The sequence below is a fragment of the Fundulus heteroclitus genome, chromosome 22, assembly GCF_011125445.2.
Source record: "Fundulus heteroclitus isolate FHET01 chromosome 22, MU-UCD_Fhet_4.1, whole genome shotgun sequence".
Lineage (NCBI taxonomy): Eukaryota > Metazoa > Chordata > Actinopteri > Cyprinodontiformes > Fundulidae > Fundulus > Fundulus heteroclitus.
This window is the reverse complement of record NC_046382.1, coordinates 7,160,853-7,173,521: the sequence shown is the minus strand read 5'-3', so window position 1 is coordinate 7,173,521 and position 12,669 is coordinate 7,160,853. Positions and strand designations below refer to the sequence as shown.

General features: G+C 41.8%; 1 protein-coding gene across 1 annotated transcript; it reads left to right on the top strand.

Moving 5' to 3' along the window:
- Positions 1-672: 672 nt before the first annotated feature.
- Positions 673-8,925, top strand: LOC105921092 (tubulin--tyrosine ligase). Its single transcript, XM_012856777.3, has 7 exons — positions 673-1,404; positions 2,871-2,949; positions 3,062-3,294; positions 4,133-4,268; positions 4,356-4,625; positions 5,543-5,686; positions 5,774-8,925. The coding sequence occupies exons 1-7, from the start codon at positions 1,236-1,238 to the stop codon at positions 5,964-5,966; spliced, it is 1,224 nt and encodes a 407-aa protein (XP_012712231.2). The 5' UTR covers positions 673-1,235; the 3' UTR covers positions 5,967-8,925.
- The last annotated feature ends 3,744 nt before the right edge of the window (positions 8,926-12,669 follow it).

Genomic DNA, 12,669 nt, shown 5'->3' with positions numbered 1-12,669 from the left:
ACACACACACACACACACACACACACAATAATCTGACCGAGATTAAGGTCTCACATTTACCACATTTGAATAAATTTGTTTGCGAAACAACGGTTTAAAAATTATGACTAAAGGTACATTTAATTAAGACGTTATATGTTCAGGAAAACAAAATAATGTAGATCACTGTTACTTTTGGGTACATTAAGCCACATAGAGATTGTGCTTATTTAGATAGGTCTATGTTGTAAATTCTTGGACAAAAACACCCATCATTAGACCTAAGTTAAACATATATTGCTTGGATAAAATACCAACTGATTAAAAGTAACTCTAAGTAAACTTTGGTGCTTCTTTCGTATAACATACCAAAGAAGCACAGCTCTTTGAGGCTCTTTCCACTCACAATATGGGGATACACAATAAAATGTCCTATGGATGGAACCAGCGCCTTGTAGGGTTCACTCTGGCCGTAGCGCGCTGCATTCTGGGAAATGTGGTACAGTTTTCTCAAAAAGATAAACGCTGCTGCACCTAATTTGACAGGCTTTACAAAAACCTAATACTCATCCACAAATCTCGCTTAAAGTCATCCACATCTTATTTCATCATGTACTAAAATCGTTAATCGTAAATTACCCGGGGCGTTACAGAGAGCCAAAAACTACATTACCCAGAATGCTAGATGGCAGTGTTTATTGCTGATAGCGGACGAAAGCGGATGCCTGAGATTTCAGAGAATAAAGCCGCAGACGGGGTTTGTTGTGTATTTAGTGGTATAGAAACATAAAGTTGGCGGACAGGTGTTATTTTTAAGATACATTTTCTATTCCTGTGGTCTTTATTACTTTATTAGTCTTTACTGAGCGGCCGTTAGCGTCTGAAGCTGTAGCAGACCGTTAGCCGCTAGCTAACAAGGAGACAGGATGTGAATGAATCCGGACGGGACCAGCAGCCAGTCAGTCAGTCACACCCCTGTCTGGGAACAGCTGAGGAAGGTTTTAGCTCAGCAGGACGCAGTAACTGTCTCTCTCTTCTCCACAATGTCTCCCACTAACACGTGTTAGCATCTAGCCGCTGGATTTAAGTGAAAGCGTGGACTTATTATGGCCGACTCGTCAGCATCATGGCCCGGACAGAGGTGATAACCCACACCAGGCTGTGTGCTGCAGATCCAGCCTCCCTCCGCGGCTAGCCGGAACACACCCATCCAGACCCCGCAGCCTCCCGGACGCGTCAGCGGCCAGCGTGGAGCGATGAGCTCTCCGGTTTACACGTTCGTTAGCCGCGACGACAACAGCACCATTTATGCTGAAGTGTCTAAAATGCTGCTGGCCACCGGCCACTGGAAGCGGCTGAAAAGAGACAATCCCCGGTTCAACCTGATGCTCGGGGAGCGGAACCGGCTGCCATTCGGACGCCTTGGTGAGTGGGGAGCTGGAGGTGGTGTCCACCCACGCAGGACGGGACAGCTGCTGTGACTTTTTTATGACTTCTTCCTGTGGAGAAAAGTAGTTTAGCCTTAAACTGTGGTATTATCAAACAGTTCGTCTCCAAAAGTGTGACTGAAATAGATTCTTTATACACAGAATAATAGATCTCAGGCATTTATTTATGCTAATTGTTATGATTATAGTTTACAGCGAATGAGAAATTAACAATATTACATATGATCAACTTTTTTTTTTTTTTTTATTATTATAACAGATTAAATTTAGGGCAGGGGTTGAACAGTGGCACTGTGGGTAGTGGCTTTGCAGCAAGAAGGTCCTGGGTTCAAGTCCTACCCTTGCCCTGGGTCTTTTTGCATGGAGTTTGCATGTTCTCCCTGTGCATGTGTGGGTTCTCTCCGGGTACTCCGGCTTCCTCCCACAGTCCAAAAACATGACTGTTAGGTTAATTAGCCTCTCTAAATTCTCCTTAGGTGTGAGTGTGTGCGTGAATGGTTGTTTGTCCTGTTTCTCTCTGCGACAGACTGGAGACAGTCATTCACACAATAGGAAGCTGAGAAAGGGAAGTTTAGTGGAAGGACAAAATGTGATAGAAAAGGGGCAGCAGCTTTAGGCAGACTTGGGAGGATTTTGAAAAGCCTGAGTCAGCGCTTCAGGAGAAATCCCACATGGAAAAATGAGGGACATGAGCTATGGTCTTCCTTCAGATAAGCCACCGCTGCAGCAGAGATGGTGTCAGAAACATCTAACCCGGGCTGAGGAGAAAAAGGGCAGGGCCCTCTGTCTCCTCTGTTCAGACGAGAGTCGATGTAGCTTGTTATTTGGAAATCAAGGTTCCAGAGTCTGGAAGAGGAGTGGAGAAAATCCCAGTTGCTTGAGGTCTGGTGTATGTTTTGGACATTTAGTGATGATTTGAGGTGTGAGGCATTGATGAAGCGGTTCATGCAAACTGATCCCTTTTGTGTCTGAGCTGTACAGCTCATACTTTCCAGTCATTTCTGCAAAAGAAAAAAAACAAAACTAGTTGTTGTTCTGAATTTTAGATTTTTATTAGCAGAAATGGATCATTGGAGTAAACCCCTGTGTTAAAAAAATTAAAAATTGATTATTTGAGTTTATCTTTTAGAACCGAATAGCAGAAACATTCAGTGTGATGCTAACTGGGAGGAAGTGCAAACAAGCTGTTTATTTCTTTTTTAAACAGGGGGCGGCCATGTTGGATTTTGAAAGCACTTAGGAGCGTTCAGCTTCTGAGTAAAGCGAAACACACGATTGAATTACATCCTCAGCTACTACAGACAGGAAACAACCCTCAGTCCTGTTTCATTTCTGTTCTTCTGTGTTTGGAAACGTAATCATCCGTTACTGGAAGCAGGTGTTTGGTTTTACTTTGAACTTGTGCCGTCCAGATGTTGAAGCGTTCTGTTGTTCTCCTTTCAGGCCATGAACCAGGACTGGTGCAGCTGGTGAACTACTACAGAGGAGCAGACAAGCTTTGCAGAAAGGCATCGCTGGTCAAGTGAGCGTCCGTCTTCTTGACAAAAACTAATTTGTCTCTGTCGTCTTATGCAAAAAAAACAATTAGCTGAGCAGGATTGAATGAGCTGAGCAGTCTCCCTCTGCACCATCAGGCTAATCAAGACCAGCCCGGAGCTGTCCGACTCCAGCAGCTGGTTTCCAGAGTCCTACATCATCTACCCCACGAACCTCAACACCCCTGTAGCTCCAGCTACCAACGGCATCAGTCACCTGAAGAGCAATCCCAAAACGGATGAGCGGGAGGTTTTCTTGGCCTCGTACCACACCAAAAAGGAAAGTGGAGAGGGAAGCGTGTGGATCGCCAAGTCTTCTGCTGGTGCTAAAGGTGCAGACGGCTTCCCTGGTTAATGGCGGAGATATAGCTCCTTCTAATGCATTCTTTCTGATGTTTCACTTCGATGATGGAGGTGTTTATCTTTTTACCTCCAAGTGCAATCAGTACTTGACAGTTCAGCCATGTCTGCCTGGGCTGGAAAAGTATCTTTAAAACAGGACTGGGTATCAGCTAGGATGAGCCGATTTAACACAATTCTTGATACGAATCTCACGATACAATAAGGTTCTCAATATAGCCGTTTCATTTGATTTGACTCCAGTATCAATATTAATTAATTTCAAATTAATGCTCAGTCATTAAATCAACAAAACCAGCCAAATATTATATTTATGTTAAATTTATTGAACACTGATATATTAACAGGAAAATAAAGTGCATTTGGTTCAATTAATTTAACGTATCACAGAAACCAAAAATGTGCCCAAACGTCTGATTTTAGGGACGAAGGAGCTTCTAAAATCCTAAAGACCGTTCCGCAAAGTCGTCTCACTTGCATTTCCTCGTTGTGAACAGTAATGGCGTGCTGTAATAACGCCCCCTACGGGTTGGGAGGTATATCAACATTGAAAGCCAGAATATCGATATTAAATCTTTGTATCGATTTCTATGCACAGCCTTACTTTAAAATATATAGAACGAAAAAATACTAGTGTTTCCAGATTTTACTTCCATCCATCTGTTTATTGTTCCGTCTATCCATCCCATTGGACATACATGCATCTATTATTATATCAGTCCACCCATTTATAAAACACGTTGGAGCTTTGTCTGCATGCATGAAACGGCTGATTTACTAAAACAAATCTAACCGTTCCTTTTGCAACAGGAGCTGGTATTCTGATATCACACGATGCAAATCAGCTGCTGGACTACATTGACAATCAGGGACAGGTTCATGTCATCCAGAAGTACCTGGAGAAACCCCTGCTGCTGGAACCCGGTCATCGCAAGTTTGACATCAGGCAGGTGTCGCAGGCGCGCTGCGTCTCTGGAGGAGCTGCATGAAGCCTGTGGCTCAGAGCTTTTTTTTTATGTTGTCCCGCTGACAGGAGCTGGGTGCTGGTGGACCATCAGTATAACATCTATTTGTACCGGGAGGGCGTGCTGCGGACCTCGTCGGAGCCCTACAACAGCGCGGACCTCCAGGACATGACCAGCCACCTGACCAACCACTGCATCCAGAAGGAGCACTCCCAGAACTACGGCCGCTACGAGGAGGGCAACGAGATGTTCTTTGACGAGTTCAGGCTGTACCTGCTGAACACCCACAACGTCACCATGGAGACAACCATATTACCTCAGATCAAACACGTCATAAAGTACGTTTACCCCTCCTCTACTGTCCTGCTGCTTTGGATCTGTGCTGACAGCATTATCCCTGAATACAGCATTACTGCTAAAGCCTGACCGCTGCTGTCTGGTTTCCACATTCGCTCAGCTGAACTTTCAACACTATGCAAGCTATCTGACTCTGCTTGGTATCTGTCAAAGTTTGATTCAGGGAAAGTTGAATATAACAGTAAAAAGATTCAAAGATTCTTCATTGTCACCACGTGTTACTGTGGTCAAATTTCTGTTCGGCCACTCCGGCTAGGAGTACGTATAAAAGAACAAACAGGCAATGGACAAGAGTTACAGTGTTTCTTTTTCTTATTATGGCGTTCAAAAGATAAAAAAAATTGTATGAACTAGTTGTCCTTCATGAGTTACAGATAACAAATAATGAGGTAATACGGTGCTTATTGTGCAATGATGATTAATTGATGCTTCATTTACAGAAATGTGCATTTAGATATTCTGATTATAATAGTGTGCAAAATAGGAAATAACATTAAAGAGATCGTAACATATGATGGGGTGATTTTAAGGTGTATTACTGCAGTCTCCCACCAGGTGGCGATAGCCCTCTTAGCTCTTGGGAAGGGGCTGTTTTTAAGACTGCACATTAAATCTCACATCCAGAGACTCCCTCGGCTAAAACACCCAACAGGAGTCTGAGTTCAGCTCATTTCACCCATTTGTGTTAAAGAATCAGATCTTAATCCTGGAGTTTAACTCTGAGCTTCAACGAGGCTCGTTGTGTTTACCTCCTACAGCCTCCAGGCGCAGCTGTGATAACAGCTTGAAGTTACACACTCACTGGTGATTGGAGCCCAACTAGAAGGGAACTAATCACCTTTGGTGGTATTTGTGGTTAACTTGTAGCTGTGATTATAAATGCTCTGCATGGTTTCAGGAGCTGTCTGTCCTGCATCGAGGCGGCGATCAGCACCAAGCACCTCTCCTACCAGAGCTTCCAGCTCTTTGGGTTTGACTTCATGGTCGACGAGAACTTCAAAGTGTGGCTCATCGAGATCAACGGCGCTCCGGCCTGCGCCCAGTCAGTAGCACTCAGGCTGAAACGCTCCTCTTTCACCTCTCTCTCAGATGACATGTAATTGTTTCTCATTTGTTTTGCCTGATCCAGGAAGCTCTACCCAGAGTTGTGTCAAGGCATCATCGACGTGGCCATCTCCAGTGTCTTCGCTCTCAACAGTGACTCCTCGTCTGCGTCTTCCTCGCCTTACTCCTCCTCCCCTTCTTCCCTCTTCACCACCAACTCCTGCTCCTCCCCTAAGCTGAGGGGGCCCCTGCACGTGGGTCCTTTCACTCGCCTCTAGGGACAACCCACTCTCCTGTCTGCTGGACGCGTCGCCCGCCATCCATCCAAACTCATAACCTGCACCTGAGAGGAGAAGCACACCTGGAGACACTTGGTCTAGACCTTCTTTTTACAGAGCTGGTTAAAGTGCAGAGAAGGCGGTGTGAGGATGGTGGGAGTGGATCAGAAAACACTCCGTGGGCTTTCTGAATGAAGCCAGGTGGGTCCCCTGGTTGTGGATGAAGGAAGGAAGCTGAGATGAGACTTACTGTGCCTTACGTTTCCCGCCGCCCCCCCTCAGACTGCCACTAAAGATCGCTGTTATTGGCTCTGGTTGTATAAGCCCCTCCCCCGTATTGTTGCTACACTTGATCAACACCCACAACATGGCTCCACTAAAGAAATAACAGTGACCAGATGATGTGATATATTTAACGTATTGAACTACATGTAGTTTTACTCGTATCGCATAAAAGAGCGGTTCTACCCATTTGATGGTTCTTCTTGAAGTTTAACTCGACAGCTAAGACACTACATATTTATTTTAAAGGGAGCCAGGATGGAAATTCAAGTAGGATCATCTGTTTTTTTCTCGTCCAAGACCCATTTTAAGTTTCTTACAGTGGCACTCCTTGGGCATATAACACCCTGGTTCAGTATCTCTGTAACCTTTAAAACTCTCTATGAAGGCTGCCTGCAGGGAAAAAATCCATTGTGCAAAATTCTGCAACTTATTTAACTAAAGAAGTTTTTTTAAATTAATTTAAAGTAGCTGTAAGTAAGATATTTACTGCAAAATCAACCTAAATCATTCCCATTTCTCTCCAGGGATGGAAGTACCATTCCCTATAAACAATCGGTCCTCTCCATCAACAATGTCTTTGTCACGATTTTCCTCCTTTTAAACCTAGAGGTACGGTCTGGAACCACTTGGGTTCAGAGAGTAGCTCAGTGTTTACTTCCTGGTTCCTCAACCAATTATATGAGAGTTCCCACGGTCCCTAAAACAGAGCCCAGCATTTGGTATTTTATTTTGGCTAAAGAGCAGCAGCCTGCAAACATGGACACCAGCAAGAGAAGCAGGAATAGAACAGAATACAACATCATAGACCCTGTGATGGTAAAAATTCAGTGGACTTTCACAGCAACAACACATCGTTGAGTAAACGGCTGTTCTCTATGAAAGGTATTGTGCATGTGTCATTATTACTTATAGCTCCTCTAGGTTTGCTAGAGACAATATATGAAGATCAGCTCCTAACATTTGTTTGTTTTAAGTCCTCATAGCGAAACCTGTTTCCCTCTGTTTAAATTCTCCATAATCGTGTGTGACTGCGAGCAGCAAACCGGGGTTCTTGCACATCACAGAGGGGCTTACTCCTTGCTCTGTGCGTCTGAGGGGATTTCTGGACAATAAAACATTTTCTTTTCTTCAAATGAGCTCTCTCGTCACCCCCAGTAAGTTACCACCCTGGGTGGCAGCTCAGATCGACCACATCAAGTTCTGCCACTGCAGCTCCAAGGTCCCAGTCTTCTTAATGGCTGAGAAGAAAGATCAGAGCACCTTGTAGGAGAAGTAGCCAGTATTAAAGTGTTTTAAACATATTTTCTGTTTTTTAAAGAGCATGTTTGTGGAAAAGCATGTAGCATTCAGCTCTCCTGCAGAACACCTGTAGAACAGACGGGACTGTTTTATGGCTCTGGTGTAGTTGTATGAACCTTCAGGGTGTTGGTTATGCTTGAAAGCAGTCGGAGCTGAAGTAGAATAGGTTGATCAGAAACTCTTATTATTTAAAACCTTTAAGGATCCTCTGAAACTGCTGTGACTGAAATACGTAGACTGACTGAGAACCTGCAGAGAACTTTGTGGTAAAACCTCGATCAGCAGAGGTCGGCGTATAACAGTACATGTCCATTTCCTTGGCTCCTTCTACTGTTTTTAGTTTAGATTAATCTGTGATCAGTAGAGACTGTAGAGTCATAATTGTCACGTTTTGTAGTTTTGTTGTGTTTTTTTTCCATTTTTGGCCAGCTGGCTCATTTTCCTCTGTTTTAACATCTGATCAGAGGCATCATGTTGGGCTCCCCCTACTGTTACAAAGGGAAACAGTTTCTCCAAAGGTTATTTGTCGTGATTTTTTTAGTAACATTTTCATTTCATAGGAATTCAAGCTTGTAGTTTGATTACTTTTGATGAGTTAAGAAATGTTTTCAGTATCATGAAAGACAGAAACAAAGAAGTTGTGACATTTTGTCTGACACCAAACACCCATCCAATAGAAAAGCAATTTATTTTCATGAGATGACACTTTATACAGTAATTGATCCCAGGAGGAGAAGAAAACGAATTAGTACACTACTTTTCATTTGGCTCAGGCCCCAAGAAAGAAAAATTGATGCTGCTGCAGCTAATTATCAATAAAAACTTACCTGATAAATGTTATGCTGACATCTGGTGTGGTCTGGCTGTTGACTCCCTGTCGTAGCCGTGCAATGAACTGTGTTGTGTCGTCTTTTCTGAACTTTGAGTTGTTTCTGATAAGCGTTTTAAAATTGCTTATTCACCTTAAAAATCAGTGAAAAGGCAGGTTTGGGTTTAACATAGTTTCTTTTCAGATGAAATATGCCTTTTAGTCACTGTGTTTTTAATATCTGCGAAACCTTTAGAGGGAATTTCAGTCAAATAAAAATAAAAAGTCAACTTTAAAAAGCAGCTTTGAGGTAACTACAAAAAAACACCATGATGTCAGTTTATTTTCTATGTTAAGCATATTTTATCACGCTGTTTCATGCATTTTGTCTGATTTCTACCAAAGATTAAATTGTGTCATGCTGTCTTGTCTTACGGATGATCAAAGAAACAAACCTGGTGGTGTTTGCTGTTTTTTTTTCTAATGTAATGTTTAGTTTTAAACTTTGCCTGAACATCTGTCTTCATGAGGAACAGTGTGAGAATAAAACTCCTTTCTTTAATCAAACCTTTGTCTTTGGTCCTTTCAGATGCTTCCTTGTTAGTCAGAGATTTATCTGGAACTCTGATGCGCTTCTAGCTGTAATGCAGGTAACCTGACAAATTATATGCAAAATTGGGATTTTTTTGTTTTGTTGAGCTGATTACGTTTTTATCAGGTGTATTTAAGAATAATGAGGTGTTCTTAATAAAATAGTTTATTGTTCCTATTTTGAATGTTACAGACTGAGGTGTGCAGCTGAAGAAGTAATGCCATGTTTCTTTTCAACAGATCTGACTCCTCAGCTTTAATTTGGACCAGACAGCCTGTGGGATAAAAGCTCAGGTTCTAGGTGCTGCAATCTGTAAATGGAGCAGCTATATTCAGTTTTGGACCTTTTTGACGTGTCTTTGGATTTCTCTTCATTAGATGCACCTTAGTAAACATGCACATTATTGACAAGGTAATTCATTCCAGTAATTCAAGTTAAACTCTTACATTAATTACAAGCAAGGTGATTTAATTCAGTTGTGATGGTTATCAGCATTATCCTGGGACTGGACAACGGAGCCACAGTCGAGTCCATTTGATCCCTGGGCAGATAAGGTGTTTCTGACACTGTCTCTGGTTCAGGAGTGGCTGACAGCTGTTACCCAAGTCCTGAATACATCTCTGGGTTCAGTTACTCTGAAGGCTCTGACTCTGGGCCAGCAATTCCACCAGGGGGAGCACTTACACTGGATAGTTTCATCACCTCATAACATCTTCCTTTGTTAACTTTGTGAGCTCCTGTGTAATAATATTCTTATTATTGGGAAATTGTATATACACAAGTGCAGATTTTTAAGGTTTCTCCGAACTTTCAAGCATTTCACAATGATTTAAAATATCTCTACACCTCAATGAAGATAGAAGAAAAAAAAATACTGACCTAATGTTTCCAGAAATGTTAACACTATATAAGAGCTGAAACAATGTGTTTTTTTTTTGCTTCTTACCAGCTTTTTTGGATGGCATTTTATGTTTACTTGTGCCCATATTATTTAAATGTATAATTTGAAATTGTACAATTAAAAAAAAGTTTGAGCGCCAACTTCTTCTTCTTCTGCTTTTTATTACTATTCCTCCTCTTTTTCTTAAATGAGTCCAACTAAAAGCATACTACCGCCACCATCTGTATAAAGTTATCACGTTTATACAATATGCCATTACGTTTGTACAATATAATTATCATGTTATAACATGATAGTTTTCAAAAAATATATATTTTCTCAAGTGACAGCAAAGTCCATCCATCCATTCATTTTCTGACCCGCTTAATCCCTCATGGGGTCACGAGGGGTTGCTGGTGCCTATCTCCAGCGTACACTGGGTGAGAGGCAGGGTACACCCTGGACAGGTCGCCAGTCTGTCGCAGGGCAACACAGAGAGACAAACAGGACAAACAACCATTCTCGCACACACTCACACCTAAGGAGAATTTAGAGAAGCCAATTAACCTAACAGTCATGTTTTTGGACTCTGGGAGGAAGCCGGAGTACCTGGAGAGAACCCATGCATGCACAGGGAGAACATGCAAACATGCAAATGTGTTGGGACAGCAAAGTCCTCAAAGTTAAAGCTGAACAAATGGAAAATGGAAAAAGCTTAAACGCTCCAAGGTCACCACCAGGGGGCAGTGTTATTACACAGCATATGCACAGCCCCAGGCTTCTTGGCTTCCTCATTGTTGATGATGTGGCTCCATTTGATAGGAACGTCCCTGTACAAAACTATCATTAGCTGCTGTGTCACCTATATGTTACTAAGTGTATTTAATCAGTGTGTTTCGAATTCTGGTGGCTTGCCACCAGAAAAGACTACTGAATCGGTGTCAAAATGTTTTCAGAAAAACTGAGCGAAAGTTTAGTTGCAGGTTAGATTTGTTCGAAGCTTGAGTGTTGTGATGACTTGCACGGGCGTGTTCCCTCTGATTCCTGTTAAGTACTCAGACCAGTCTTGACCAGTTATGCAGCAGGACGCAGCCAGCTTATTTGCCCTATTTGCTCACAACAAAAAGAAAACAGCCCGGATCCCAACTTGTCCTGAACTCATGATAAAGACATTAAGGCATAACACACAGCACTGAAGCAAAGACAAAACGTTAAAATACTGGCTCCTCCTCAAAATACACAGTCAGGCACAGATCACTTTTCTGATCACACGTTGTCATACCATCCAAAACATTTGAATTGTAAATCCTCATCTCGCCTCAATAGACAGTGACTTGTTCACACAGGCAGCACTGATATGAGGCAACAAACTATACTGTTCTAATGCAGAATGAGCACTCATCAGTTGCAAAAACATCCTTTCTATTTTTTTTTATTAAATAAAGGCTCAATTTAAAGTTGGAGAAATTACCAATGTAATAAAATAGAAATATGGACTTTCATTAAACTGTGACACGTCACCCATCTCACCGCCTCAACCCAGTATTATTGAAAATAAATTTTACTGGTACCAGACTATTAGCTCCCAAATAGTATTTATTATTTATTTATTAATTTTTTAGCCATCATGGTGATGCGCAAAGCTTAAAAGGCTGTGCCTTCATACTCATATAATCTGGAGTTAAAGGAGTGCTATTCCTATATTTTTTTTGCCCTTTAAAGCTATTACTAATGGGTTAAAGGCGAAGCAGGATGTAGGCTATGCCTCACTGGGTCTGCTCCGACCACAAACATTAATTTGGGAGCAATTTCAAACTCAGCCTGCCGCATGTGTAATTAAGCACTTAATGGGCGAATGGTGAAGGTTATGAACTGTTATGAACAGTCTAGAATAGCATGAGCAGTACGTAGTGGTGGTGGATATCAGTTGCTGGATCCCCTGCGTGCCAGGCGCAGATACCGGGGTGATACAGGGTGGCAGCTGCCACCCGAAAAGAAAGCCTGACCGCGACCAGGGGTGGACAGGGACAATAATTCAGGCTGGAAATTTCAGACCACCCCAGGCCACGCCACCACCAGCATAACCTTAGAAACTGCAGGTGTCTTTTTTGCTCTTACAAGGTACCTGAAGGTTCCTGCTCTGGTTCCTTATTGCAGCGCTTTTCACCACCTCCATGCCAGCAGGAGCTACTGCAGCAGCTACTCACTGAAGTAACACTGCTTTGTTGTAATAAAAATTTATTTAAAACCACTTGTTTTTTAATTTACTAATTCACTATTCAATGCCTTGGCTATATTCACATAACAACACATATATTAAACTCGGTGGGAAAGTAAAATACAACAATTTAACAATGATGTCAATATTTTTAGAATTTAAAATTTGAGTTTATGCAGGGTTCACTACATCATAATTTAAGGACATTTTAGCATTCAATTTCTTTTCCATTGGCTCTTTGTTAACCATATTTAAAAAATGTCAATAACTTAAAACTTCTATTCTGTCAGTCAATATTACCACTTCTGTCTTTTTTTTTACTTTACTCTCCTATGACTTTTTTCTCATATTAGTACTTTTTTTCTCTTTAATACCCCCTCAAAAGTCTGTTCCTAATCTGTGTCTATATCCGATTTTAAAATGGTTCACATGTGACACGGTGTTATGAAATAATGAAGACCACAATGTTTAGATTTAATCAATTGATTTCTCTCTCTCTCTCTCTCTCTCTCTCTCTCTCTCTCTCTCTCTCTCTCTCTGTATATATATATATATATATATATATATATATATATATATATATATATATATATGACATCGATCACTAGCTCTCTGCCCTGT

What these genes read in the sequence shown, in the direction of transcription:
- LOC105921092 (XM_012856777.3), top strand. Translation starts at nt 1,236, where the DNA reads ATGAGCTCTCCGGTTTACACGTTCGTTAGCCGCGACGACAACAGCACC. An exon ending in AGAAAGGCATCGCTGGTCAA is followed by an intron (nt 2,950 to 3,061) that starts GTGAGCGTCCGT and finishes CTGCACCATCAG; the next exon opens with GCTAATCAAGACCAGCCCGG. An exon ending in CATCGCAAGTTTGACATCAG is followed by an intron (nt 4,269 to 4,355) that starts GCAGGTGTCGCA and finishes TCCCGCTGACAG; the next exon opens with GAGCTGGGTGCTGGTGGACC.